Raw genomic sequence first — 27,711 nt, 5'->3', positions numbered from 1 at the left:
TTTCGGAAGAAGATCCCGACAAAGCGGCCCTATTTCTTTTCAGCCAGAAAAAGTCGAAGAATCCGAAAACCGACGATGTACGCCAGAACAAACACCGGCAGCACACACGGAGACTTTCAAGACAGGAACGGAGTAAATTATGTGACATCTACAGAGTCCTTCGGTCACTGCTCTCAATTGTTCTGGAAAAAGGATCCCAACGACTCCGGAGTAAGAAAGCCAGCTGCTGCTGCTGCTGCTCCGTTAGCCAGCGAGCTGACAATTAGCTGATTCAGACGGCTAATGGAGCAGCAGCTCATTAACCTGCCACTATGTCAATTATCTGTTTTACACATGTTTGCTAGTTGAGTTGAGTAATACCGGGTGATAATAAGCTGCCAGTTGTGTCACATAACAGCGTCGTTGGCTTCCTGCAAACACAGCCTCCGTCATGCTGAGCGGTTCACGGCCTAGTTTGAGTCTTAGCTGCCGAGCTAAGGGGGGAGTAATTAGGAGCTCCTGCACATTTTATTTACTACACCCCATTGATGAATTGGTGTAATTATCGGTGTTATTTTGTAATTGTGGTGTATGGAAAAAAAACGCCTGAGGTTTAAGAAAATGTTTATTAATTTAGCCAAACATTAGCGTGCTAATGCTAACGTCAGACAACACCGAGCGCGGCTAGCTAACAGCGGAGCCCGTGCAAAACAAGGCAGAGTGGAAAGCAGCGTTTTTCTCGTGGACACGGTCGTGTGTAAGATAGTTCTCTGAGGGGGGTCAGCTCCAACATGGAGGCTCACATGGGTGGGGGTTATTTAGGTAGTAAAAGCACAAAAATAAGTGTATACACGCGGCCTGCAATATTGTTAGCGGACAGCGCAAAGTAAACACGGCCGGGCTCACGGGCTGTCCCACAGGAAGCGGCGGCGGAAGACGCCCCGCGGAGGACTTTGAAAGACCTCTTTGTGATGCCAGACTGTGCGGTTCATTCATGGTCGCTTTCTGCGGAGAGATTATCTGCACAGCGCACACAGGCACCCACACATTAATTTATATTCGCTAACATTTTTTCACTATTTTGAATGCGAGCGACCTCATAGACAACACTTTTATGTGACCCCCCCCGTTCATCTGTGGCGTGCGGGTCAACCAGCGTTAATTTCCCTGTGTTCAGGGATATTAACCCAACTCCAATAGTTGCAGTGTTTCTACAACGTGTTTTTTTTAACATCAATGATTTTCATTATGGTTTGAGTTAGCCAGCTGGACACACAGAGACACTTAGAGCCTGTCTATGAATAGTAGCGGGAAATGGAGGGAAAGCAAGCAGACCATGTTTTTTTTAATCCCATTGTAAACAACCAATTTGTCAGTTAGGTTCTATGATGTGCACTACCATACACTCGTGCATAGCTTTTATTTACTGTGTCTTCTTGAAGTGATGTGACTATTTAAACCATAAGGCTAAAGAGACAGCTATGTGGAGTGTGTTTTAGAAAACTGAATTGTGCTGCACAACTCACAACAAGTTGCTGACAGAGACTCACAGAATATTATCCAACCCTGTCCGGCTGTTACTGGAGGCTGGACGTCCCGTGTCAGCCTTCTCCTATGTATGTGTCTGTCAGTTTTTAGTTATCATGGAGCACTTGTTTTGTTGTGTATCTTTTTTTTTTCTTTTTTTCATGCACACTACTTGTCAAAAGTCTCAAAACGCCTTTGAAAAGTTAAAGGAACCAAAAGCCTTTTGAGGGAGTAAGTGTTTGTTAAACTCGTAAACTGAAGTAAATGATGCCCTTAATTTTAATGCACACAAATACAGGTTGGTGATGTACAGACACTCTGCCTGTATTAATAGAGTCTTAACGCGTTATTAGACAGTGTTGTACTAGTAGTGCTATATAACTGGCTGTCAGAATGGTGAGAAAAAGATAAACACATGAAGAGTGGTTGGTCAGAGCTTCCTCCTACAGCGACATAATGACCCAAAACATGAGAATAAAAGAACCGGACGGTTGGTTGGCTTCATATAATGAAGAGCAGCACAGTCTGAGTCTTAAACCACCCATGGTGCTGGTTAAGGATGAACTGGAAAGGAGGTGAAAGCAGAAGCAATCTGCCAGAGCAACAAACAGTGTTATTACAAATTTCTGTCGGTAGAAAGAAAATCAGTGAATGAGTTGTTTATAACCTTTCAGTATATTTTATGATTCCTTTTATTTGAAGAAACACAGAGACAGTGAGTTCTATGAATTTGAGTAAAGGCTCAAACATATTTGATCATTGTGGTTCTCAGTTTGCAGCAGTTTCACTTGATGTGCGGTCGACGCTTCCTTTAGGCTCTCGTGGTCAGAATTCATCGGGCGCTCGTTCTGTCGTTTACACACTTAAACCAAGAAGAGTTTTTGAAGAAGACGCAGAGAAATGTGTGTTAAACGATGCGCTGCTGCGTTACTGAGAACGTGTTATGACCGCGAGCTGAGGAGGAAGGAGCTCGTGTTTGCACCCGTGACTCACGTGGACACGGACCAGAGTTCTGCTTGTGGTCTTTTTGTTGTGCAAAGCGTTTGACTTGATTCCTGGTTTTGTTATTTTCCGGTGTGATTGACAAGCTGGGCCGCTCAACTTTTGTTTTTGTCACGATCTACATAACAAGTTGTCCACGCTCAGAGACAGAATATAAATATTGCCTTGTGTGCATCTCACACATACAGTAGCACCCTGTGAATGTATAGAAGCTCATACACAGATAATGACAGAGCAGATACAGAACGACAAGTGCTTGAGGCTACAATAAGAGGTTATGCTAATCCTATTACATTTTGCTTGGATTTTAATCATGCACAGGACATAGAAGGCCGTGTCCCTGTTATTAATGTAACAGTCCGACAGCGTGCTCGGTCGTTTCAATCACTCGCGTACTTGTGTGTTTGCATATGTTTCCACAGCGTGTACGCGTTGTAGCCCCTGTGTCTAACGCGTTCTCTCCTCCTCTCACAGCCGAGTTCGACCATCAGCTGGTGCGATCAGCTCCCCACGTCCTCGGCAGCGCTCTCCAGCTCCAGTCTCTCCTCGGCAGCCCTCTCCAGCTCCAGCCTCTCCTCAGCGTCACTCTCCAGCTCCAGCCTCTCCTTGGAGTCCCGAGCGGCGGCGGCGGCGGCGACGGCGTCGGACGACATGGAGTCGGACGAGAGGCCGTACGTGTGCGACCTGTGCACCTGCGCCTACAAGCACGCCAGCTCCCTGCTCAACCACAAGCTCACCCACAAAACTGGAGACTTCAGGTAAGACGCCGAAGGCTTCCGTCCTCCACGTGTCCACCCACCGTGCTTTTATTGTGAACGTTTGTGCCAATACAGAGGTGCACGGTATTTGTTGAATGGGCTGAGACTGACCAATGAAAGCAAGGCAGGTTTATCTGTATAGCTCATTTTTACAAACAGTTTGTCTCAAAGGGCTTTACAGCATCATAACAACATCCTCTGTCCTTAGACCCTCACATCCACTGAGGAAAAACTCCTAAGAAAACCTCTTAAAGGGATAGTTCAACATTTTGGCAAATTCACCTATTGCCATGATCCCTATAGTCATAGCAGTAGGTTCATTACCTTTAATTATCGGCGCATGTTGTTTTGAGATCTGCGGGGCAGAGACGTGAGCTGCTCAGTGAACATAATGGAGGTGAATGGTACAGGTCCCCTGTCCCTTAAAACTCATCAAATACACAACCCAACAACTCCAAAACACTCACATGGAGAAGTTGTGACCTGCACATTCACCACGCTAATGTAACATTATCAGACAGAGTTGTTTTGGAGGCAAATGCGTAGCCGGAACTACATTCTAGACACGGTTGCTGAGCCGGAGTAATTTTAAAAGCGCAAGTAGTTCAGAGTATTTACTTCATGTGTCATAATGTTACATAATTATACATGATTATTTCATAGGGATTATGGCAATATGGGAATTTGCCAAAATGTTGAACTATCCCTTTAACAGGGACAAAACAGGAGAAAGCTCAGGGTGAGCAACAGAGGAGGGATCCCTCACCCAGGACGGGCAGATGTGACTTAGATGTTGTTACAGACAAGGAAGCAGTTTACAACACGGGATAAGTAAAGGCATCGTGATGTGTTGTTGTTATGAGCAGCATCCAGCAGGATCAGCGCTGTGATCATGACTCTAGCTGACTGACATTCTGATGCTATTTCTACCAAGCTGCTCTGGACCTCCACTGGAGACTGTGACCAAGTGTACATATCAAACACACAGACCCAACTCTAATAAAAGTCTGTTAGGGCCTGATGTCGAAGGAAATAACTGAACTATTGAGGCTGCAAGCTGTGTGAGAGACAAAACATATAATAGAGCTGATCTGAGAGAGTTTACTGCGTTTTTACCTCAGTCTCCCAGGTTCAAGTCAGGTTCAGCTGCCTGTCATCCTCTCTCTTTGGGCTCCCATCTCTCTCTCACTGTCTCTGCTTTCTCTTTGTGTTCACTTACACTCCACCTTTGTCTTAATTGATGTGTTTGGTGATTTTGTGAGTTGTATTCAAATTTGACGCTGCCCACATCATCTCCAGATCTCCTTCACACATCACTTCTGTCCGCTCCGTCTCCGCCTCGACTTTAAAATCCTGCTCCTCACTTTCCATAATCTCGCTCCTTCATACCTCACTGAACATCCTTGAAACACACACACACCCTCCCGTACACCCAGGTCGTCCTCTGCTGCCCTCCTCTCCACCCCTCCTGCCCATCTGTCCACGCTCTGCCCCCTTGGCTCTGGAACACACAGGACATCCAGACTTTAACATCTCTACCCGCCTTCAAATCACGTCTCAAAACCCCCTGTTCACACTGGCTTTCCCCTCACATTCTGGTTTCACTCTATTTGTATTTTCATTCTTTTTATGTAAGATGACTGTTGGAGCCCTGAAAGGCGCCTATAATTAAAGCAGATATCAGCTTCGCGGCCGTTTCGGCTAATGCTGCGTTCAAGGCAGGCTTTTGAAACCGTAAGTTACAGCTTCAAGTCACAACTACGACTTGGTAGCGTTCCAGGTAACCCGTAGCTCGTGTTTTTACCATCCTGTTGTCTGTGAAAGTTCCCTATAACGGCCACTCGTAACTTCCGACCCGTGAACTCGTACCAGATCGAACTGGTATGACTTCACAGGAAGGAAAAACACAAAGTACGAGTTTCTTTGAACGCACCATGAGTTAGCAGCCCCCGCCCTTGTCAGGCATCAATTGGTCCTCGTGCTACGTCACCACATTCACGCGCATCCCTTGGCTGCACACACAGCCCTTCATGCCGTTCTCTCTCCTCATTGGATAACACTTGTATCCCACAAGGAAAATTTTCTCCTCGGGTTACAGCAGAGCAGAGTGACGGAGAGACTCGTGTTTAGGCTGAAATACTTCATGTAAGTGATTGCTGACGGAAAATAGGACTATTTAGGACTTATATTAACAAAAACATTCCACTGATATCTGCTTTAAAATCTAATAATAATATTAATCATAATCAATAGGGGTGGTGAAAAAAAGAGACTGTTAATTAATCGTGACTATTGTTTAGATCGATTATTATTGGCTTTTTTCATGATGATGATGATGTTATTGTGTTAAATCTTTAAGGTTCCAAAGCTGCATCTTTGTTCTGTAGGAAAAAACTCAAACTGTGGGCATTTATTTACAAGTGTGGACATTCGTTTTTGTTTTGACTGTGAAGAGAAAAAAAACAAAAAACGAATCATTTGGAAGTTACATTTGCACTACACAAATTCAAGGTGCAGTAAGGTCTAACACAATAAAAGAGAAGTTAAGTAATTCAACAGCTGACTATTTTTTTAATGGTGCAATAAGTTTGTGGTGTATTTTAATTTACTGTTACTGTCAAATGGAAAAACAATCATGGAAAATCGAATCGAAAATCCTTAATAATTAAAAATCGGTTAATAATCCAATCGAGACCTCAATAATCATAATGGAATCGGGGAAATCAGAGCGATTAACCCCCCCCCCCCCCCCCCCCAATAACCAGGACCATAGGCCGTGCAGTCTGCTAGCAGGTGTTGACGCTGTTCCTCTCTCCTCCCCCTTCCCCCCCAGGTGTGACTTCTGCAGCAAGCCCTACACCAACTACATGTCCCTGCGCAACCACATGCGAATCCACGGTCAGAAGCGCTACATGTGCGACCTGTGCGGGAAGGCGTTCCGTCTGGCCCGGTACCTCCGCAACCACCAGAGGATCCACGACGACGGTCCCAACCGCTTCGACTGTCCCTCCTGCTGCAAGAGCTACCGGACCATGCTGGAGCTGGCCCAGCACCGCTGCACAGCCGCCAACACCAGCCAGGTGAGGGTGAGTGTCCCCGCGCCCGCCGCTCGTGTGTGTGTGTGCGACAGGAGTGGATGACGGGAGGAGGTCGTCCGGCTGCACTGATAATCCACATCGGCCCGAGTGAATTCTCAGCAAAAACATGCAAGATTTTACACGTTTAATGTGTAAAATGTAAGGTGGTACTTGGTGTTAGGTGGGTTGTCAGTCACTGATTCTGTGAACAAACTCATCAACCACAGCTGCTCAGAGGAGACAAACACAATCTCTGCTCACAGTCTGATCAGCTGATCCTCCAGGCGCCGTCTGACCCCTGACCTCTCCTCTTCTTTTACTATTTTTCCTTTCGCAAACAGCTGTAGTCTCATTTGTCTCTGTTAGGGATGTCACAATTATAAATTCTCTTGGTAGATTATTGTCAGAGAAATAATCACGGTGTTACGATTATCACGATTATTCTGCATTAATTAAAGCAGAAGTGAGTGATCCGGTCGTTTTCGCTAATGCTGCGTTCCAGGCAGGCTTTTGAAATCGTAAATTACAGCTTCAAGTCACAACTTACGACTTTGTAGCGTTCCAGGCAACCCACTCGTGTTTTTCCGACCTGTTTTACCGATGAAAGTCACTATAACGGCCACTCGTAACTTCCGACCGGTGAACTCGTACCAGATCGAACTGGTACCACTTCACGGTCGGAAAAATACGAGTTTCCTTGAACGCACCATAACAGTCCTCGTCGCTACGTCACCACATTCACGGCGTTCCTTGGCTGCACACACAGCCCTGCATGCCGTTCTCTCTCCTCATTGGATAAAAACTGTAGGATACGATAAATGTTTTCTCTTCGGCTCAGAGCAGAGCAGATGGACTGAGAGACCCGTGTTTCAGTCCAAACACTCTATGTAAGTGATTGCTGTCGGAAGATATAACTATTTAAGACTTATATTAACACAAATATATCACTCACTTCTGCTTTAATTTCACAACACTATGAATGTGTAAAATCAAATATAGTCAAAATATAATTACATTACTCATTGTTTACACAAAATATTTCAAGTATCTATTAATATATGACCATTTATTGACCCCCCAGGGGAAGTGTTTGAAATATTCAGGTCATAAATTGTCATCTATACCAAATGTTTACATTTATTTTAATCGTTTTTTGTTTTGTTTTTAAATACAAATGACACACTGACATTTAATTTCCTACCAATTCAATGTTACGTTAGTAAAATGGACCAGTATCTGAGCATTTACCTTTATTTTGACGCACATCTGCCGATATGGTTCTGACATAATCTTTTTTGGGAAGTGTGGGTATTTAGGAATCTTTGTGATTAATTAATTGTGGCTTTTAATACCACGATTAATTATGAAAACAAGTAATCGTGACATCCCTAGTCTCTATTAACAGTAGTAAGTGACTTCGTAGGTTTGAAATATCAGTCAAACAGATCTGACCAGAGCAGGTTTGTTCACTGTGACAATCCTCACTGACCAATCAGGAGTCTGCATTTTCACCTGTCCTGTTGTTATGGCCTCACCTCACTTGCAACCTGAGTGGGGGTGAGCCTAAACAAGTATTATAGTTATAGTATTGTATAGTTATAAAGAGTAGTGTTCAGGCCAGGTGAGTCAGGACCATATAGTTGAAATGATTGCAGCTACAAATAAATTGCACTGTTTAAACCACATTCAGCTTTCCCTCCACCTCTTCATGAATATGCACAATAATCCATGTGTGTCTTTAGTGTCATTCTCCAGTGCTATGTTAAGGTGAGACTACAGGTGAATAGGGTAAAAATTTAACCATGAAACTTCACTATCACTTACATTAAGACTAATATTTTTTGTATTGCAAGTTTTGCCAAATTTTATGTTTAGATACGTAAATGAGGCAATATCTAATAAATATGCGCTAATTTGCATACATTTCCAGAACCGAAATCTGAACAATGGATAAAGCTGCTTTCAAAATTCTTGTTTTATTTTGTTGACACATTAGAGACATATCAGAAGTTTTTACAGAGGGAATTTTGGATATCTCTTTTTATCACTCTGTAAATGAGAAAATACTGTCACCAGCCCTAAAAAAATCTAATTTCTCCATGTTTTAAGGACAATATTGTGAATGATCTATCAACAATCCCCTCCGTAAAATCCTTAAGAATATAGACAGTAATAATCCTGGAAGGTTTTGGTGTCTGAGCCCAAAATCTCCACTTCAGCAGCACTAACAGAGTCTGAGGAAAAACTAATTCTGAGAAAACAGCCTTTAAAGACTTGTATTATACAATTCCATAGATTGTTCATGTAAATCCTACTTTTATAATTTTTTGCTGATACAAACAGTAGCTGCCACAGTAGCTGTTAACTTTTGGTGAAATTTAGGAGAAATCTACAGATGAAAGAGACAAAATGAAGTAAAATAAAAACCTTCATGTGGATTTATTTTTACCATTTCTTTCCACTATTCTGAAAGAAGACATGATGAGGTAGAAAAATATATCCCAAAATCTCAAAATTGATCGGCACATGAAAATACAATGATTTTGCCTGTAGTGTTTCGCCTTAAAGCAGAAGTAAGCGGAATATTTGTGTTAATATAAGTCTTAAATAGTTGTATCTTCCGACAGCAATCACTTCTATAGAGTGTTTGGTCCGAAACACGGGTCTGTCAGTCACTCTGCTCTGCTGTAAGCCGAGGAGAAAACTTTCCTTGTATCCTACAACCTTTATCCAATGAGGAGAGAGAACGGCATGAAGGGCTGTGTGTGCAGCCAAGGGATGCGCGTGAATGTGGTGACGTAGGGACGAGGACCAATAGATCCATGACGAGGGCGGGGGCTGCTAACTCCATCGGCTGACAGGAAGTTAGCCAAAACGACCGGATCGCTTACTTCTGCTTTAATTGACAGTCCTTCCTCACCATGCATCTCCTGTGATGAGGTGTTGTTGCTTTACTGGACGAGGTCAGAGGGTCGTGTGTCAGCCTGGAGGAGGCTGAAGGCCTGTGCTGCTGCAGGGCGTTGAACTGCCCTCACCCTGCAGCATCTATGTGAAGCGTCAGGTTGCACCATCATTAGTTGTCAGAGTGAGAGTAAGATTTTAAGTTAAGTGAATGGATTCTGTGTGACGACATCCACAATCGGCACAGTTTAAGAGGTGAGGCAGATGGAGACATAATGAGCGAACATGATAACTGACAGAACACAGGGATGTCAGGTGGTCTGGCTGTGCTCTTAGCCAAGTCTCTGCTCCTGTTCCCAGCATCACCGCTCTCTCCTTTGCTCACTGGCTGTTTCTCTCTCTTGCCTGTCACACACACTAGGGATGCACAACTTGAATTATTTTTATGACCGATAACCAATGCTTATTACCATTTTACACACTGGACCTTTAATTCACACATGATAATGAACAGCACTTCAAATGTATTAATGTTTCTTATCAGAATGTCAAGTTATTTATTTGTGGGCATGTGTGCTCCAATATTAAAAGGGGAAAACTCGCCCCACCCCCCCAAAAAAAGAACAAATGATGTCTTGTGTGTGTGTGTGTGTGTGTATATATCAATGTAGCTTTTAATCATATATCTCAAATGCTCTCAGGTCCGAGGTGCCGCCTCTGTCTCCTCTCCTAACACCTCTGCACCCTAACAAGCCAAACTAAGCTATCTAACTATGGACTTACAGCATTTCTCTACCTGAACTTGTCTCACTTTGCCTAATTTAAAATGTTCTGATTTAGTAGTTTATTGTTCCAAGTTCTCCTGCTGTGCTGAGGCTTTATTGGCTCCTCCTTGGGAACGTACTTCACATAAAAGCTTCTGCCAAATGAGGAAATGTGTTTATTAGCTTGATTGCCTAACTGGATAATTGCATGTGTACAAGTGTTACAATTTTCATTAAGTGGATACACACGCACACACACACACACACACACACACACACACACACACACACACACACACACACACACACGGAAACAGGAACCGGAAGTTACAGCGTGAAATCGGTGGAAAAGACCTCTTAACATGGCTCTTGTGGTTGAAAGTTCTTCTTTTTTCGTGTCTTGCCTCACTCCTGAGTCCATGACCAGCAGATAGACACCATCCTTTCGACTGTGCGTGCAGTAACAAGGGAGATACGGGCAGAGCTGGCGACCTCTACTTAGCTTAGCTGAAACGCTGGAAGTGTATAGGTAGTGTTAGCCTGCCTCCTACCCGAGCCGAAATCAGCAGTCAGAAGCTCATTTCATTTTAGCTCTAAACTCTGTAAATATATCACTTTATCAAAATTTCAAACATGTTTAGGCGAGAAAGTAGCCGTTTAGATCAGCAGTGTGTCGTTAATTTGTACCAGCTGTTTACAATTTTGTTCGGACGAATTCGGCGCTACTCAAGCTAGCCGTTGTGACCAACGCACTTCTGGTTACTTTCACAAAATAAAACACCCGTTGCCCTTTACATACAGAAAACCATGACAATATAATTTGTGCTTTTACTTTGAAATAGGAAGCTAACCTACCCTCGATGTAGCTAGCTTGAACCAAAATAAACCGTCTTAGCTTGAACCCTCCGTTTTGACTGATCAAACTTAAGTTTGTGTGAAACGATGTCCCCAGCTCAGGGAAACACTGGGGTGTGAGTGCTGATTCGCATGTGTGACAAGTTATACTGTGGATCGTTTGCTTTGATGAAATGTGTGCATGTAACACAATGTTGCCCATGTGTGTTGACCCTCTGTCCTCTCTCCAGCTCTAGTGTGACTGGGCCCCTCCCTCCTGTGCTGAGCGCTGGGCTGTGGAGTCAGGCTTAGACCAGGGCTAGACCAGGGCTAGACCAGGGCTAGGCGCAGCTTAGGCAAAGGCTCAGGGCTCAGATAACGGAATGGATGCACTTGAGTTGATTTGTCCTCACAAGTGTAGTAATCCAATTATATGTGTGTTTGTGTGTGTGTGTCTGTGCGTGCGTGCGTGCGTGTGGGGGTTGGTTCATAAGAACCGGTTCAACTGCCCGTCCTGCTTTAAGAGCTACCGAACCATGCTGGACCTGGCCCAGCACCGCTGCAGCGCCGCGGCCAAAAACCAGGTTGGTGTGAGCATGAGTGAGCGTGCGTGTGTGTTCTGTGTGTGTCGTGTGTGTGTGTGTGGTGGAGACAGTTTAGCCGTGAGGAAGGGATCACCTATGCCAGGACTGTTAGATGTGGCGGTCACGATAGAAATCCCATCACCTGGTGAACCTACAGCCCCACGTGGTCCTGCTCCTCCTGCAGGCAGCGTCTGAACATCAAAGTAAACACAAGTGATAGTGATTGGACTCACTGTTACATACACACCCTCAGGACCAAAAGCTTTCCAAGCAGTTCAACTTCATCAAAAGAAGGAAAATTCTGTTTCCCTACAACTTGGGTCTGATTTTTGAGCACAGCCACAAAGGCTAGAAAACCCACCATGCAACTACGCCCCTTCTTGTTCGGGGTGGCTGGATTAATTCACCCAAACCATCAGGGTGTCCACAGGACCTGGATTTGCTTTGAACTAGGGATGTCACAATTAACTGTGTCCACAATTAATCGTGGTATTAAACGCCACAATTAATTAATCATAAAGATTCCTAAATCATTACTCTCCAAAAGAAGATTATGTCGAAACCATATCGGCAGATGTGCACCAAATGCACAGATACTGGTCTGTTTACCTAACGTAACAATGAATTGGTAGGAACTTAAATGTTAGCGTGTCATTTGTAATTAAAAAGAACGATAAAAATAAACTTAAATATGTGGTATCCACTTTTTTCTGAACGTCAAAAACGTAAGCCTGTTTTGCCGGTTTTGCTCTTCCGGTGGAATTTTATGTTTACGTTTCCATTGTTTTTTTTTAATGAAAATCTGTAAAACGCATGGATCATCACACCAGCTTTTAACAATGGATATCACACAAATTGACATCCGTGTTAAAAACCAGTGTTAATGGATCCATGCGTTTAACCGCAACTATGACAACGACTAAAAACCATGGAAACGTAAACGTACAATTCCACTGGAAATGCAAAACCAGCTTCCGGTTTTGACCATAGATGACGTTTGGAAACTTGTGAATAGATGACAAATAATGACTTGAATATTTCAAACACCTCCCCTGGGGGATTAATAATTGGTCCTATATTAATAGATACATAAATATTTTGTGTATAAAATTAGTAATGTAATTTTGCCTATATTTGATTTTACACATTCAAAGTGTTGTAAAATTAATAATGCATAATAATCGTGATAATCAATATATCATTATTACTTCTCTGACAATAATTGTACCAAAAAAATCTATAATCATGACATCCCTATTTTGAACACATGATTTGAATTAAAAGTTAGTGAGGTTCAAAGTTGATATTGAGAAGCAGCTGGACAGTCATTGCTCCTCCTGATCATCCCGACTGTGATCAATCAATTATTAGCTAAGGCTAATACGAGGATTCAAAACTGATGGAACTTCCTGTTTTGAAATGTTAAGCCACTTTTCCACTACACTTTCACAGCACGGAACAGAACGGCACGGCTCGGCTCAGTAAAGGTGCTTTTCCACTACAGCTGAGTTCTTCTCGTACCTCCTCAGCGGGGGCGGGGTCGGCACGGGGGTGATTGCGGAGGCGATTGTGGGGCCGCATTGTCCGCCTCTCTTTTTTCGATCCGCTCGTCAGCTCCAAACTCACTCGTCTGCACCTCGATTACAGACCACAGCTTGGTTTAACACACAGCAACATTTAACCCGGGTGAAGGAATAACAACAGTCTTGATACAGATCAGCGGTCGCTGTTGCCGCTCTGTTTTTGAAATTTCCGGGTTTGATTCTCACGTCGGACGTAGCGCTCGCACTCTTCCAGTGACAACGCTCTGTCCAATCAGTGGAAGGCAGTCGGCTGATGTCACGTTTTAGTATCGCTTCGGCTCGCTTGGAACCAGGGCCGAGGAGGTACTAAAAATAGTACCTAGTACCAGGTACTAGGCCTAGTGGAAAAGCAAAAAAAAGCGTGACGTGCCGTGACGTGCCGTGCCGCGCCAGTGGAAAAGCACCATTAGTCATGTGTCCAATGGCTGCTTAAAGGGATAGTTCAACATTTTGGCAAATTCGCGTATTGCCATAATCCCTATAGTCATAACAGTAGGTTCATTACCTTTTAATTATCGGTGCATGTTGTTTTGAGATCTGCGGGGCAGAGACGCAAGCTGATACACAATCCAACAAAACGCTCTTGTGGACAAGTTGTGATCTGCACATTCACCACGCTATGAGAAAATCGTGTATAATTATGTAACATTACGACACATGAAGCAAATACTTGGAACTACTTGCGCTTTTGAAATCACCCTGTCTGGAATGTAGTTCTGGCTGCATTTACCTTGAAAGCAACTCCGTCTCTTAACGTTCCATTATTATTTCATAGCGTGGTGAATGTGCAGGTCACAGACAAATTTGCAAAAATGTTGAACTATCACATTAAGTTGTGAACCTCAAATTGAATTGCCTGTGACCCAGGTTGTGTTTTCACCGTTCAGAACTGAGGCTGAATTTTCCTCCAAAGTTCCAGTACACGGGTCCTGTAAAGACTCAACGCTGTCGGGCGGCGTTTAGCTCACTTGGTTGAGGCTATAGTCCTCACTGCAGGTGGCCCCGGTTCGATTCCCGCATCGGGCAGCCCTTTCCTGCATGTCGCTCCCCCTCTCTGCCTCCCCATTTCCTGTCTCACTCTCCACTGTGCTGTCAATTAAAGGCAATAAAAAGCCCCAAAAATATACTTTAGAAAAAAGACTCAACACTGTCAGCAAATGACCAGACCGTCCAGGGTTACAGGACAGGTTTGACCAGGCAGGCACCTTCTGTTGTTGCCATGGTTACAGCCAAGGATAGACAGGGTCATGTTATAACACCGACTACGATCTCTAGATGTGGTAAATCTGGCAAATCTGTGAGTGTATTTGTGTGTGTATGTGTGTACAACTCAATCACTCCATCCCCTCATGTCAGGCCAGTGGCACGTAAAGCAGTCAGAAGCCAGACGCATCCACCTCAGACATTCACACCGAGCCGTACACCAAACGTGAGGAGTCTGATTCAACGGGGAGAGAAACATCCACATCCATCCGTCACCTCTCCTCGGCTCTGTTCCTCCTCTCTCTCTGGTCACTGCATGAATGTGGCACGACCTCGTGCGAAGACCGAGACCACATTAACACCTGTTCTCTCTCTCTCTCTCTGTCTCTCTTTACCCTCCTCCTCTTTATCCAGGCCGGCGGTCGCCGTTCCAATTACTCCAACTCCCATCGCCGTCAGCAGCAACAGCAGCAACAGCAGCAAAACAGCGCCAACTCCATGATGCAAGCGCAGCACGGAGGACACGGCCCGCAGGACCCGCTGCCCTCCCACTGCGTGTCGCCCATGTCCCAGGGCGGCAGCCAGTCTGTGCCTGACCCCCACCAGGTAGGGAGGAGTCACCGCTTTGTTTTTATATACATGTACACAGTCACATATACACATATACAAACCAGGGTTTCCGCGGGTCATTAAAAAGCATTAAAAGTCATTAAATATATTTTGCTAAAATTAAGGCCTTAAATGGCATTAAAAGGAATTAAATTTGATTCTCAAAGGCATTAAAAAATTGATTGATTCAGACAGTGAGATTTTGATATCATTACATCCCTATAAAGCACAAAGAGCAGAAAAATAGGGGGATTATACAGTTAATCTACAGTAAAATTAAACGTGGGTGAAGAAATGGAGAATTTTCTAAATTAATATTTTTAGGTGGTGGCAGGCTACTGTTGTTTTTTTTTTTATTTTAATCGCTTTTAATCGGCAGGTCAGGCTTTTTAAAAATCTGTGATCGACCAGAAAATTGCAGTCGGTGCACCCCTATTGGTGTGATAAACATGCCGAACCAAGTAATTGGGTGTGTGTATGTGTATATAGGTAAGTGTATGTACGCACACGTATAGTATTTGCAGTCACGGGCATTAAAAATGTTTGAAATGGCATTAAAAAGGGCATTAAAAAGAATTAAATTAGATTTGCTGGTACCTGCAGAAACCCTGACAAACGAAAATGACCAAAAAAAACAAAACGAAAACACTCTGATAAGAATGTACTGTAGATGAAAATAATTCAATTAAATGCAGTGAGTGCACTGTAAAAAACAGCTCACGTCCTCATTCAGTCACGACCAACATACATACTACTGGTTATTCATGCAATATAAAAGGTACAACAGTAACAGACACACATTTCAGTCAGATCAGTACCTGATAGTACCTCTAAATTAGTGAAATGGGAAATACAGGGTTGCCATTTGTGGAAAAATTTGACTGTACATCCGCTTATTTTCTCAAATTTAAAAAAAAGGGATTATGTCTTTTAAGATTTTGACAAATTGGTCCATTGCCATAATCCCTATAGTCACAGCAGTAGGTTCGTCACCTTTAATTATCGGTGCAAGCTATTTTTAGAACGGCGGAGCAGAGCCGTGAGCTGCTCAGGGCTACGCTACGGAGGCTAATGGGATTTCTTGGTTTCCCTCATCAAACTCATCAAATACACAATCCAACAACTCCAAAGCCTATGTTTTCCAGGTAAATTCATGCAAACTTGCTGATGCGCGTCACCGTTGGGGGCAGTTTTTCAGCAAGCAGACTCAGCTTTGCATTTCCCTCTAAAACAACTCTGTCTGGTAACGTTGTGTTATTATCTCATAGCGTGGTGAATGTGCAGGTCACAACTTGTCCACCAGAGCGTTTTGGAGTTGTTGGATTGTGTATTTGATTTCATGAGGTAAACCAAGAAATCCCATTAGCCTCCGTAGCGAAGCTCTGAGCAGCTCGCGGCTCTGCTCCGCCGTTCTAAAAATAGCTTGCACAAACAAGCTAACGAACCTACTCCTCAAAGTCCCACTCCCGCGACCCTTTTTGGTCATTTTAAAACCAGCTCATTAGCCATGCACATTAGCAATGCACCTCTGGAGGGTGGGCGGAGACTGCGCTGCTTTGCACCCGCCCAGCCACCTCCTCGCACCCCACCCCCCCGCTTGCTGACAGCTGGACATTGTACAATTACTGATTCAGCGCGTTTAGCGTAAAACTCCACACTGGGATTCGAACCCAGACTGGAACATAGTCCTTGCTCACGGTGCAAGCTGCTCTACCAGGTGAGCTATACCTGTTATACCTTGACAGCTACACCGAGCTGTCAAGCCTTTCACCTCTGAGCCAGATGCAGAGCAGGGCGGGAGCTTGTAGCACTAGTGCCCTCCCCTGGAGCTGTGACACGTCAGCTCCAGTCTCCCTGAAACTGCCAGTTTGCGTCTGCCATTGGTTTACAGCAATTTGAAGGCAGAAAAACTCAGAAATGCAATTTTGCACTTCCTTTTCTGCTGATATGTGCTCTAACACAAGAAAAATGCCACAGGAACATGTGAAAAGCACGAAAAACACGATTTTCATGGGAGGGGGTCTTTAAACTATAGGGATTATGGCAATGGGCCAATTGCCAAAATGTTGAAATATCCCTTTAAGCCACCGGGAGATAGAGGGATATTTAGCAGACTTCCAATGCAACAATAACGATCGTCTTGCTAGTAGGGATGTGAAAGCTATAACATTCTTGTGTGTAGAGTTAAGTGCAAGTGAATGGTCAGGAATCCCAAATATAGCGATCAGAGTGATTGAATAAGTCCAAGACGAGAGCACAAGAGGTGTTAGATGAATCACTGGTTTCTAACTGTGTTGTGTGTTGACCTGTGTGTCCCCTACAGGGCCGTCCCAGCTCAGTGTCCTCCCAGAGCAGCCAGCAGAGCATGAGGAGCTCCTCCTCCAAACACGTCTCCTCCTCCAGCGCCGCCCCCTCCTCCTCCTACCCCCTGCTCCAGCCCCTGGTGCCTGAGGTAAAGGAGATGAGCTCGGGATACACTAGGCTGAGCGCCAACCCCATGGTAGGAGAGAGAACCTCCACACCCCCACCGCCGCCCACTGTCCGCTGGCTAGCTGCCCCTCTCCCTGTCTGCCTACTAACACCAGGAGAGAGGGACTGATGTTTCAGTGCTTCACGTGTCCACCAGGACTCTGCAGAGAGACCTGGTGGACACACTCTTCTTCTCACATCTCTTGGGCCTTAGTCTGCTGCTTTCACTCACAATGCTCTCAGGGCACTGATGGAAATATATCTGCACAACATGACTTCAGGGTTCGATCCCCAAAACACAGAACACGTTAGCTCGACTGCATCATTTTACTCTGTAGCCTGAGACCAATCCAATACTGGCTAGTAGAAGGGCAGACTGAGCAATCAGGCAAATATACATGTAGCCATTAGAGAATAGTCGCCGGATAGTAACATTTTTTTTAAAGTGGGGTTGTATGATCTACAAATAGCCCCTAAGTACTTTAATTGCAGTAGAAGAGACTCTGCACTCCTCCTGTTAGCAACGCCAGCCCATATCCCTGCCCAGAGATTTACAACATACAATGTTGTGAACAGATCCAAAGAAACAGCCTATTTTCGTGGCCTAAAAGAGGTTTTACCTGGAAAAAAAAATACACAGTTCCATTGTTCGCTATAATATAATTTTTTCCAGCCCTTCAAAGTGCAGGAAAAACGCAGTTTTTATTTGGACCTAACCAACTGCTGATCTGTGGGCGCTAACCCCGGGCCGGAGGGATACGTGAGTTAGTTAGGTCCAAATAAAAACTGTGTTTTTCCTGCACTTTGAGGGGCTGGAAAAAAGTGTATTATAGTGAACAATGGAACTGTGTATTTTTTTTTCAGGTAAAACCTCTTTCAGGCCACGAAAATAGGCCGTTTCTTTGGGTCTGTTCACAACACTGTATGTTGTAAATCTCTGGGCAGGGCTATGGGCTGTTGCTAACGGGAGGAGTGCAGAGAGTCTTCTACTGCAATTAAAATACTTAGGGGCTATTTGTAGATCATACAACCCCACTTTAAAAAAATGCTACTATCCCTTTAACGCTAAAGAAGTGCAGGGAATATGACTTAGAAATGACGTCCTTGTGCTAATGCAAAAATTGTTTATGTTTCAAATATTTGTATTGATTTTCAAAAACAGAGGTCAAATATAGAGCATACATAGTTCAATATTTAAAACATGACCCCCTCAGAAAATAATGCAAAAATTGAATCGGCCAATATATCAGTTGTCGGAATTTGGACCATGATACCGGTGACCAATGATCAGCCGATTACTCAATTGATCCTCTGGGAATGTCAGGACGATATATTTAACTTAATGTTCCCATTAATGTAGTATCTTATTATTGTTTAATATATTTAGTTTTTTCAGTGAAATAAATAAATAATGAAAAGACTCTCATAAATAAAGACATGAAAAAAAGATAAACTATTATTATTAATATAGCCTGAAACCACATAACCACATAAACCTGGGGCAATTTATTTTGACATATACACATAAAATGTTAATGTATGCAACTATGTGAAACTCTAAAAGGGAAAAAAAATCAGCCGGATGACATGTCACCATAGCAACAGTTTTAAGAAGCACACTCATTTACAAATCAGCTACTGGGTGGAAAGGCCACAACGTCAGTTTGAGTCCTTTTTAAACTTTTTAATGTTTTACTGAGTGAAACAGTGAAGCTGCTGTCTGATCGGTAGGAAACACAGAAACAGCCCTGAGCTCATCAGAAGGATGAGATCATATCCAATAGCAGTACCTTAACATCAGCAGACTGAGAGCCATCAACAGTCCAAGTTAGACAGCGACTGATAGCTTCACTTTGACCGTCAGATGAGACGGCAGCACTGGATCATTATCAGTGAGAGGAGAGGAAGCCTCAGAGCAGGGAAGCAGCAGACTAACGCTGAGTGGATGAGCTGTTTCCTTCACTGAGGCTCTATCTAAAGTGTTGAAGGTCTGCGCTGCGGCGGTAGGAAGCTCTCTAACACTACTAACTGGGGCCTGTGCTGTCAACGCTCACTCTGTCACACTAATCATCCACTCAGCTTGTGTTTCACATCTCAGTGTCGTCGTCTGGGGCTGCACATGATTTGTTCCTCATGACATGTTACTGTTTTTCATTCATGATTTCCTCATGTGGTTAAACAGTTTCAGTTTGGACAGATCTGCATTGTTGTCACCGTGTGTGTGTGTGTCACTACTGTGTAAACCAGGTGTGTATCTGGGATCAAAGTGAGAGCTTGGAGGATGGATTGGAACATCGTGAGCCGACAGGTGTTGCGTTGGCGTAGTGTGACTCACCAGGATGGAGGTTTTTAGGTGGAGAGCGGGTCATCGGGCTTTTCTGCTCCCTCTGCCTCTGTCTGGATGTTGTTTCCCATGGCGACAGGGACTTTCAGACAGAGAGCAGACTATATGGATTGTGCTATCACACAGCCGGCACACAGCATCTGTGTGCGGTGGCTCCTCTTTGAGGGGGAATCAGCTGCTGATCAGCGATAGTTGTGGTTATTTGACGTGGAGCTCCTCACACCGAAGCAGCTGACGGCTCCGTCACAGAGGATGAGGATGAGGTCAGCTGGAGAAATGTCTTATAGCCACTCTTAAAAAAAAAAACAGCACCAGAAACATTGAGCCCCAGTGTAGTTTAATTGAACTCATGCAGATTCAACAACATTAATGATTTAGCTGGAGATGTTTCAGGTACAACACCTTAGAGATGAATGAGATTCTCCAAACTGATGGTGTAAACTGCTCCTCCAACCAGGAGCATTGTTTAAAAGCATCAGTATTTTCATTAACATTATATTAAAGCACTTTTTAATGAAGTGTGACAGTTCAGAAATGATGGGTTCATAAGTAATGCGTATTTCTTAAAGGGATATTTCAACATTTTGGCAAATTCGCCTATTGCCATAATCCCTCTAGTTTTAGGAGTAGGTTAATTACCTTTAATTGTCAGTGCAAGCAGTTTTTAGATCTGCAGGGCAGAGCCGTGAGCTGCTCAGAGCTACGCTACAGAGGCTCATGGGATTTCTTGCTTTCCCTCAAAACCCATCCGATCTGGTGGACAAGTTGTGACCTGCACATTCACCACGCTATGAGATAATTACGGAACGAGACCAGGGCTCCAGACTAACTTTTTTGACTAGGAGCACAGTGGCCCCTAACTTAAAATTTTAGGAGCGCAAGCAGAAAATTTAGGGGCGCACACCGAAATCGACTTGCAAAGTAAATTTGCACATTTCCTCTAATTTTCACTGTATTACTGATAAGTACTGCATAAATGCAGAAACTATAATGTTTTAAATTCACATTTTATTGTGCAACAGTTTAAATATTGAAAATATAAAGTTAATGTTTAGGCTGCACTGACCAATAACAGAACAAGTAGACACACCACTTGTGGTAAACTCATCCTAGAACAGACCCCCCCCCCCCCTCCTTTGGGGATAAGGTGCCTGTGTAGGCCAAGGGGGCAGTTGTCGGTCTGAGAAGTGAAGCTCACTTCCGCATTCAAAAAGCTGCAATCCCCTCGGCTGTCGCTGGGGGCTGGCTCCAGAAGGGAGCAACTCCAATCGAGCCCCATGTTAAAATAGCCGATTTTACAGCTTAAAAAAACATATTTACAGCCTGGTACATTTTATTTTTTTGGTCTCAATCGATAGTTTCTACCCCCGCACACACTCTGAGGGGGGTGAATTTTTTTTAAACTCTACCGTTTTACTATTATTAGGGTTAAAGTTCTGGCCAATCAGGGCGCAGAACCGTTGAGTGACAGGTCCGGCGACCGCTGCTACGAGGCCAGTGGGCGGGCTCTCGGCCGGCCAACGGCCGCACCGCTCCAAATATGGCAAGTAGAATCCAACATGGCGCAGCTCAAACCCCCATAGTAGTGGCACAAAACAGACTCCCCCAAACCAATGGGTGACGTCACGGACGCTACGTCCATTCTTTTTACAGTCTATGGTGTAGGCCAGCCCTTGTTGGCCTCCTTGTCTGCTGACCCTGACTGAGCCACATGTGCACGGACTCCTTGGCATCAAACTCGTCGACACGCCCCCTCCCCCCAACCTCCTCCGCACGGCCAAAAAAAAAAAAGGATCTATCGATCAACAATCAATCAATCATTTCCGAGCCTAGTCTGTGCAGCGCGTTCTGCAGCGCGTTCTGCAGCGCGTTCTGCAGCGCGTTCTGCAGCGCGAGTCAACCTGCTTCGTTGCCTTGTGACGATTTGAGTACCGCTGCCGAGAGCGCGAGCATATTATGGGATGTTTAAGGTTTGTAGCGAGCCGTCGAAAAAAAAAATGCAGGTGACACAGCACACACACGCAGGTCACCGGTCTGTGTGTCTCCTGCTGTTTCACACGGAGCTCTGCTGTGGAAAGACGTCTCCTCCGCTCCGAGATGTAGAGAAGAGAAACACACGTTTCTTTTCACATGAGCCAATCACAGTGGTCATTAAAAAAAAAAAAAAAATCGGCAAATTTACTGGTCGCACATGCGCGAGTAGATGAAAAATTTACTCGCATTGTATCAAATTTTAGTCGCAAAATGCGACCATTTAGTCGCAGTCTGGAGCCCTGAACGAGACAGAGTTTTCTTTTCTTTGTTTGTCCACAAGAGCGGTTTGGAGTTGTTGAGTTTTGAGGGAAAGCTCGGAAATACCATGAGCCTATGTTGCGTAGCTCTGAGCAGCTTGCGTCTCTGCCCCGCAGATCTCAAAACAGCTTGCACCGACAATTAAAGGTAATGAACCTACTCCTAAAACTATAGGGATTATGACAATGGGTGAATTTGCCAAAATGTTGAAATATCCCTTTAACGTACCCTGGTGTGGTGGATATATCATGTTCTTGTCCATCAGAGCAGCATCTCTTATGTGACCGAATCTCATTCAGTTAAAAAATCTTATGAGACTGACCAGCATCCAGCTTCACACAGCACAGGACTCTCCAGCAGCTGGAGAGTAACGTGTTAACCAATCAGAGCGTTTACATTAATTGTTTTCTGTTTGTATATATACTTTTAATATAAAGTGTCAAAATGATGTCATTGTGTGTAATGGCTGCACTGTTGCCGTGTTGCGCTATGGGGCCGTTGCGCTATGGGGCCGTATAATTTCCTGCTTTTTTGGCCTTGGCCAATCACATCCCTGATCCACAGATCAGTGGAGCTCTGCTCACAGCGCAGTTGGACGTCTCATCTGGATTCTGTCCTTGTCCCAGTTTACATGCAACGGGGAAAATGGAATAGGTGAAGGAAACATGTCCACCTCCTCAACACTAGGTGGCGTTATGTATCATTTCAGTTGGTTAATATGGACCCTCTCTGGTTGACCCTGTACGTCTCCTAGTAAACAACTGGGTTAGAGTTCTCAACAGGCCGACCAGACGCGTTGGTTTGGGCTGAAAATATATTATATACTATGACTCAAGTCGGGCCTCGGGCTTCCTTTTATTTCTATATAAAACACGTCTTCTTGCTGACACTGTGTGTTGTTTATCGTGAATTGCACTGAATCAGCGCTGACGCATCAGTGAGAACACGGAGAGTCTGACAGCTTTACTTCATTACGGTAAACTTTATTTATCGTACAGAGATGGAGATTCCACGCGTTTACATGCACTCTAGTTGTCCAGCTACAGACTCATTAAGGCCGAGTGTCATGTGAACATACTGAATGTGTGATTTTCTGAATCGGTATCGGACCATGCAGATGAAGATCAGTTGAATCTGAATGAATGTTTTTGTCTGGACTGATGTAGAATATAGTCCCAGCTTCCTCCTCCCTCAGCGCTGAGCCACAGTATCCCTCCGCTGCACTAACCTCTCTGACACACACAGGCTCATCTTTTGCATCAGTGTTTTACTTTTTCTGAACTCACCTCTTTTTCTCATCCATAGGCATCAATTGGTGTTTGTTTCCATTTGAAAAGTTCCCGACTGATTTTCTTTTGTTCTCTCTCTGTTCTCCCTCTCTCTCTCTTTCCCTCCCCACCTCTTCTCAGCCGAAGCACCAGGACACTTTCTCTCTGGCCCCCCAGCGGCCCCTCACCACCATCAACCCCCTTGGCCACTCCCTTCATCCGAACGGAGCGCCCACGCTCAAGCCTTCCCCCGTGCCACGCACCATCCAGGCCATGCCCTGGGAACAGCGCTCCCTCTACAATCAATGAGACTCCCCCCTCCTCCTCCCGCCACCCCCCCCACCCCTCCGGATTCACCCCGCCTTCACGTCGCATCCATCACCGACACACCCCTCTCCCTCTCCCTCTTCCTCCTCCTCCTCCTCCCCAGCCCGTTGTGGATCCAGCATGGAGGACGGAGGACCTGGGAGCCCCCCCTCCGCCCCCCTCCACCACCACCACCACCACCTCACCCCCCCCCCTTCGGAACATTGTGTTTGGGATCAGGGAAGGGCACTATTGACTAGTTGAGATTGATAACTGAGTAGTTAGGTTAAAAAAATGTGTTGCCTTGACCCTCATGTATGATCTATGCCATGTACTTGATATAAGTTAAAATGTCCCCCACCGAGAATTTATCTCCCCCTCCCCCCTCCCCCACTCTAGTTATGAAAATATCTATCCTCCCCTTTATGAATAGTGTCTCTCCTCGCCCCCCCCTCCCTCCTCCCCCCCTTTATCCATATGTTAAATGAAACAAAAAGGCTATTTTTTATCAACAGTGTGTTCCCGCCCCTCAAGTTGTCAAAAAGTAAATGTGACAAAGCTCTCCCTTCAATTTGATATGTTTTCGAACATAAAAACCCAACTTGTTTTGTAAAATGAGGCTCTGGAAAGTAAAAGGGAAAGGGGGAAACATGAACTTTTTTTTTTTTTAACGTACCCCTTTAACATGCTCCAGAATGAACATTGTGTATATTGTGCGTTAGGAGGTGTCATGACTATTTCAGAAAGTTCTGTTTGTTTTGTTTCCGTTCTTATTTGACGTTACAGCACCCACACCTCTCGTCTCTGAGCACCAACAGCAAGGACCACGACTGACAACTGTTGTTCAGCAAACAAACAAACAAAACAACAACACAAAAAAAAAAAAGAGTTGTGACAGTGTATCCGCCGGTTTGGCTTCTCTGTGTGTGTTTGTGAAGACTTGAAGCCCCACTGTTGATAAAAGGACCTCTTCGCCAACCAGCCACGGACATAAAAAAGACAGTTTGGTGCGGTTTTGCTTCTTTCGATAACACACCTGAGAGCTGGCGTTGCCCCCGGCGATGTGCTGGTCGTGTTGACCTGCTGCCTGCGGAGCTCAGCGAGGAGACCACAGCGCCGAGACGTGTCCCCCGCCAGGAGGACACGCTCCACGCCGGCCGGTGTGGCCATTCCACAAGCCGTCACAACCCCCACAACGCAAGGAGGAGTTCCTGCCCAGATGTTGGCACGACGGCACCAGTCCTGTCGCCTAGCAACCTTGACAACGCGTACCTCCTCTCACAGAAATGTTGAGGTGGAGCGCCCTCTGTTGTGCAGTTTAGCTGAAGAGCTGCAACTTAGATTTCAGAGCAGGCGTGTCCAAACTCTTCGGCAGAGGGCCGTGTCGCAGCCGCAGGGTTTGAGCTCCAACCATGGGTGCAGATCCCGGGGGGGACGGGGGGGACATGCCCCTCCCAATTTCTGAAAAACATGAACTGCCCCCCCCCCCAATAAAAATACCCGACATTATTCAAAATTGAACAAATGTATTTTCAGACTTCACATTCTAGATTCACATCGAAAAAGAAATGATTGAAATGGTGGAACAAATAATGTTTGACAAATACATTTCTGACTCCACATCCCATCTCTGGTCTCCTCCACTACGATGCAAATGAATGCATCAGCAGGCTTTAAAAAAAACACACCCTCAATCTTAGGGCTTCATATTTTGATATCCATCCATATCAATTAACCATGCATAAAGTAGTCCCATACACTGGGAGAAAATATGGGCAAAAGAAAAATCACTTTTGTGCCCCCCCAATCCTGACATCGGATCTGCACCCCCGAATCAACTGATCTCAGTCTTCAGACAGCTGATTGGTCAAACTGTTTGCTCTTGTTTGGTTGGGACAAAACCCTGCAGCCACACGTCCCTCTGTGGGACAGTTTGAACGTTCCTGTTGATCCTCAGGCTTTTTGTCCACGGTGTTTGCTTTCTCAGTGAATCTTGGTGAAGGTCTGGCGGTCGTCGTCGTGGCCACCGGAGCAGGTGCACACCTCAGCCTCCAGATGTGACGGCCTGGTCGCACCACTGTGACGCAACTGGGTTTCAAACGCAGCCTCTGGAGGACACGGCCCACCTAATGGGGGGACAACTCAAGTCTCCATCCCCGTTTTTTTTTTTGTTCCAAACTGACCAATAACATGTTTGTTCCTTTCACTGTAAAGCACTTTAAGGCAAGTGCTGTATTAATATTACTGTCTGTCCCACCCACCCAGCCACCCGGCCCCACCCTCTACCTAGAGCTGTGTTGTCTGTGAAGATGTAACATTGCCTTACATCACCTCCCCCCTTCCTCCCTTCATCACAACTGCACTCACATGATCACCAGTGACTTAGCAGCAGAGCTGGGCCCCGTCTGTGCCCACAACGGGGCTGCAACCTGGAAGCTGCAGTGGCCAAAATAACAGTAAGTCTGCAGCTCCACCCACCTCCACCTCCACCCCCCCAGCCTCAAACGCACCCTCCAGTGTTGCTTTTCTTGTAGAAAACGAACCCATCGAGCCTGCATCTCACCGCTCCCAGGATGGACTTAGTTGACACCTACCTACAAGGGTGTTTCAATAAGCAGCCAATCACAGTTGGCCGGATGAATCCCAAGTGTTTTTTGTTTTGTTTTGTTTTTTTAAAAACAGTCAATTTGATGAATAACAGTTTAATCAAAGGATCCAGTAGATAGTTACGTTTAGGTTATCTTGCTAACATGGTGCTCATTGAAATACCCACAATTCTACTGACATTGTATTTTCTCTTTTAAAAGTTGTTTCTATTTTTATTCATGACATGTTTTCATCGTTGCTTTCTCTCTCCTTGTAAAGTGTCTTTGAGTATTTAGAAAAGTGCTATACAAATAAAATGTTTTATCATTATCACCATCAGTGCTGCACTTCCTCAGCTCACGGCACAATTAGAGCTGCAACCTGGTCATGTACACACAAAGCACTCATAGTTCACAAAAATAACCACTTTTATTATCATGGCATAAAAGAAAAAGCACCGTCATATTTTTAAATGCAGGAACTGTGAAAATTACAAACCATTAACCAATCATTAAGATAAAGTCCCCAATCAGTTCCTGTCAGTTAACGGTCTAATTGTTGCAGCTCTAATTGGAAGCTCACTTAAATTAGTAAAAAATGTTTTTTCATTTTTGAAATGAAAATCCATGAATTTTATATGTTAGCCATCTGTCAACAAAACTACTGATGAAGACTGCAGCAGGTCAAAAGCTCTAGAGAGAAAGCAGGTAAGTGGAGCTGGAGTGACAACCCAGCCTTATGCTCACTGTGACTTCTCCCCAAAATGAAGAGTTTCACTTCAGTCGAGAAAAAACAAGCTGGAACTTTAATTCTTTAGTTTCCTTTGAGTTCAGTCTGAGTTGAGATCTGCTATTAATGATTTCATATGAAACGTAACCAAATAAAGCTCCAGTGTTATCAGAGGACAGACACTGAAATACTTTGTATGGATGTGACTGTCTCCTACAAAAGTTATTCTTCACTTTAGATGTCACATTTGATGTAGCCAACATTTTCTTTCAGGTTGCCTCCAGACACTTTTCATAGTTTTCCCACATTCTGGAAAAAACAAAAATCAGATTTCTTGGTCATTTCCTGCTTCACTGAAAACTCCACTCAAGGTTGGAGTCTCCATATCACACAGGGGTAAGTACCGGACCAGTGACGTCACTCCTGATGTGAAAGTTATAGGTTTAATTTGAGCACAGAGAAGTCTGACCTCAGCAGATAAACCCTCATGTGCACAAGCTTTTTTTTTTCTTCATCAAAGCCTCATATGAATTACTCGGTGTGAATGAGCTGTGAGAATTTTGATATCACCAAAAAGCTAGAAGAAGTAAAAATGCCCTCTAATTTAGAAATAAAGCAACAATTTAAGAACAATGTGGGGTTAATTTTTTAATCCATTGAGTGATATTTGTTAGACAGTAACTGGATGCATGGTGAGGCAGACAAGGCTGGAACACCAACACAGTGTAAGTAAATAAATAAAGCAAATGGAAGTAATGGGGCCCAGAAGCTCCAGGTTGTGTTTTCTGAATTGGTTATAAATCTTGCTGCAGGAATTTGCACGTTAATAAAGTATAAAATCAACAGTGCATTATTAAACACCTAACCTGAGGGTCTTGAAGGGGTCCTGTGTCAAA

General features: G+C 44.5%; 1 protein-coding gene across 2 annotated transcripts; it reads left to right on the top strand.

Annotated features, from left to right (window-relative positions):
* Nucleotides 1-26,384, top strand: LOC310990632 (uncharacterized protein). Of its 2 annotated transcripts, none has more exons than XM_083978098.1 (6): nucleotides 1-210; nucleotides 2,983-3,266; nucleotides 6,100-6,346; nucleotides 14,627-14,818; nucleotides 17,145-17,321; nucleotides 23,336-26,384. In XM_083978098.1, the coding sequence occupies exons 1-6, from the start codon at nucleotides 76-78 to the stop codon at nucleotides 23,501-23,503; spliced, it is 1,203 nt and encodes a 400-aa protein (XP_083834224.1). In that variant the 5' UTR covers nucleotides 1-75; the 3' UTR covers nucleotides 23,504-26,384. The 2 variants fall into 2 exon arrangements, with proteins under 2 accessions (XP_083834224.1, XP_083834223.1); XM_083978097.1 differs by having other exon boundaries at nucleotides 6,100-6,352.
* The last annotated feature ends 1,327 nt before the right edge of the window (nucleotides 26,385-27,711 follow it).

The sequence above is a fragment of the Trachurus trachurus genome (genome assembly GCF_905171665.1).
Source record: "Trachurus trachurus genome assembly, chromosome: 8".
In the NCBI taxonomy this organism is placed as follows: Eukaryota; Metazoa; Chordata; class Actinopteri; order Carangiformes; family Carangidae; genus Trachurus; species Trachurus trachurus.
Note: the sequence above shows the minus strand (reverse complement) of the source record. Positions and strands in the feature narration are given on the sequence as shown.

Excerpts from the sequence above, each read along its gene's own strand:
- LOC310990632 (XM_083978097.1), top strand. The coding sequence starts at position 76 with ATGTACGCCAGAACAAACACCGGCAGCACACACGGAGACTTTCAAGAC. Across the intron at positions 3,267-6,099 it reads CACAAAACTGGAGACTTCAG|GTGTGACTTCTGCAGCAAGC; the intron begins GTAAGACGCCGA and ends CTTCCCCCCCAG. Across the intron at positions 6,353-14,626 it reads CCAACACCAGCCAGGTGAGG|GCCGGCGGTCGCCGTTCCAA; the intron begins GTGAGTGTCCCC and ends CTCTTTATCCAG.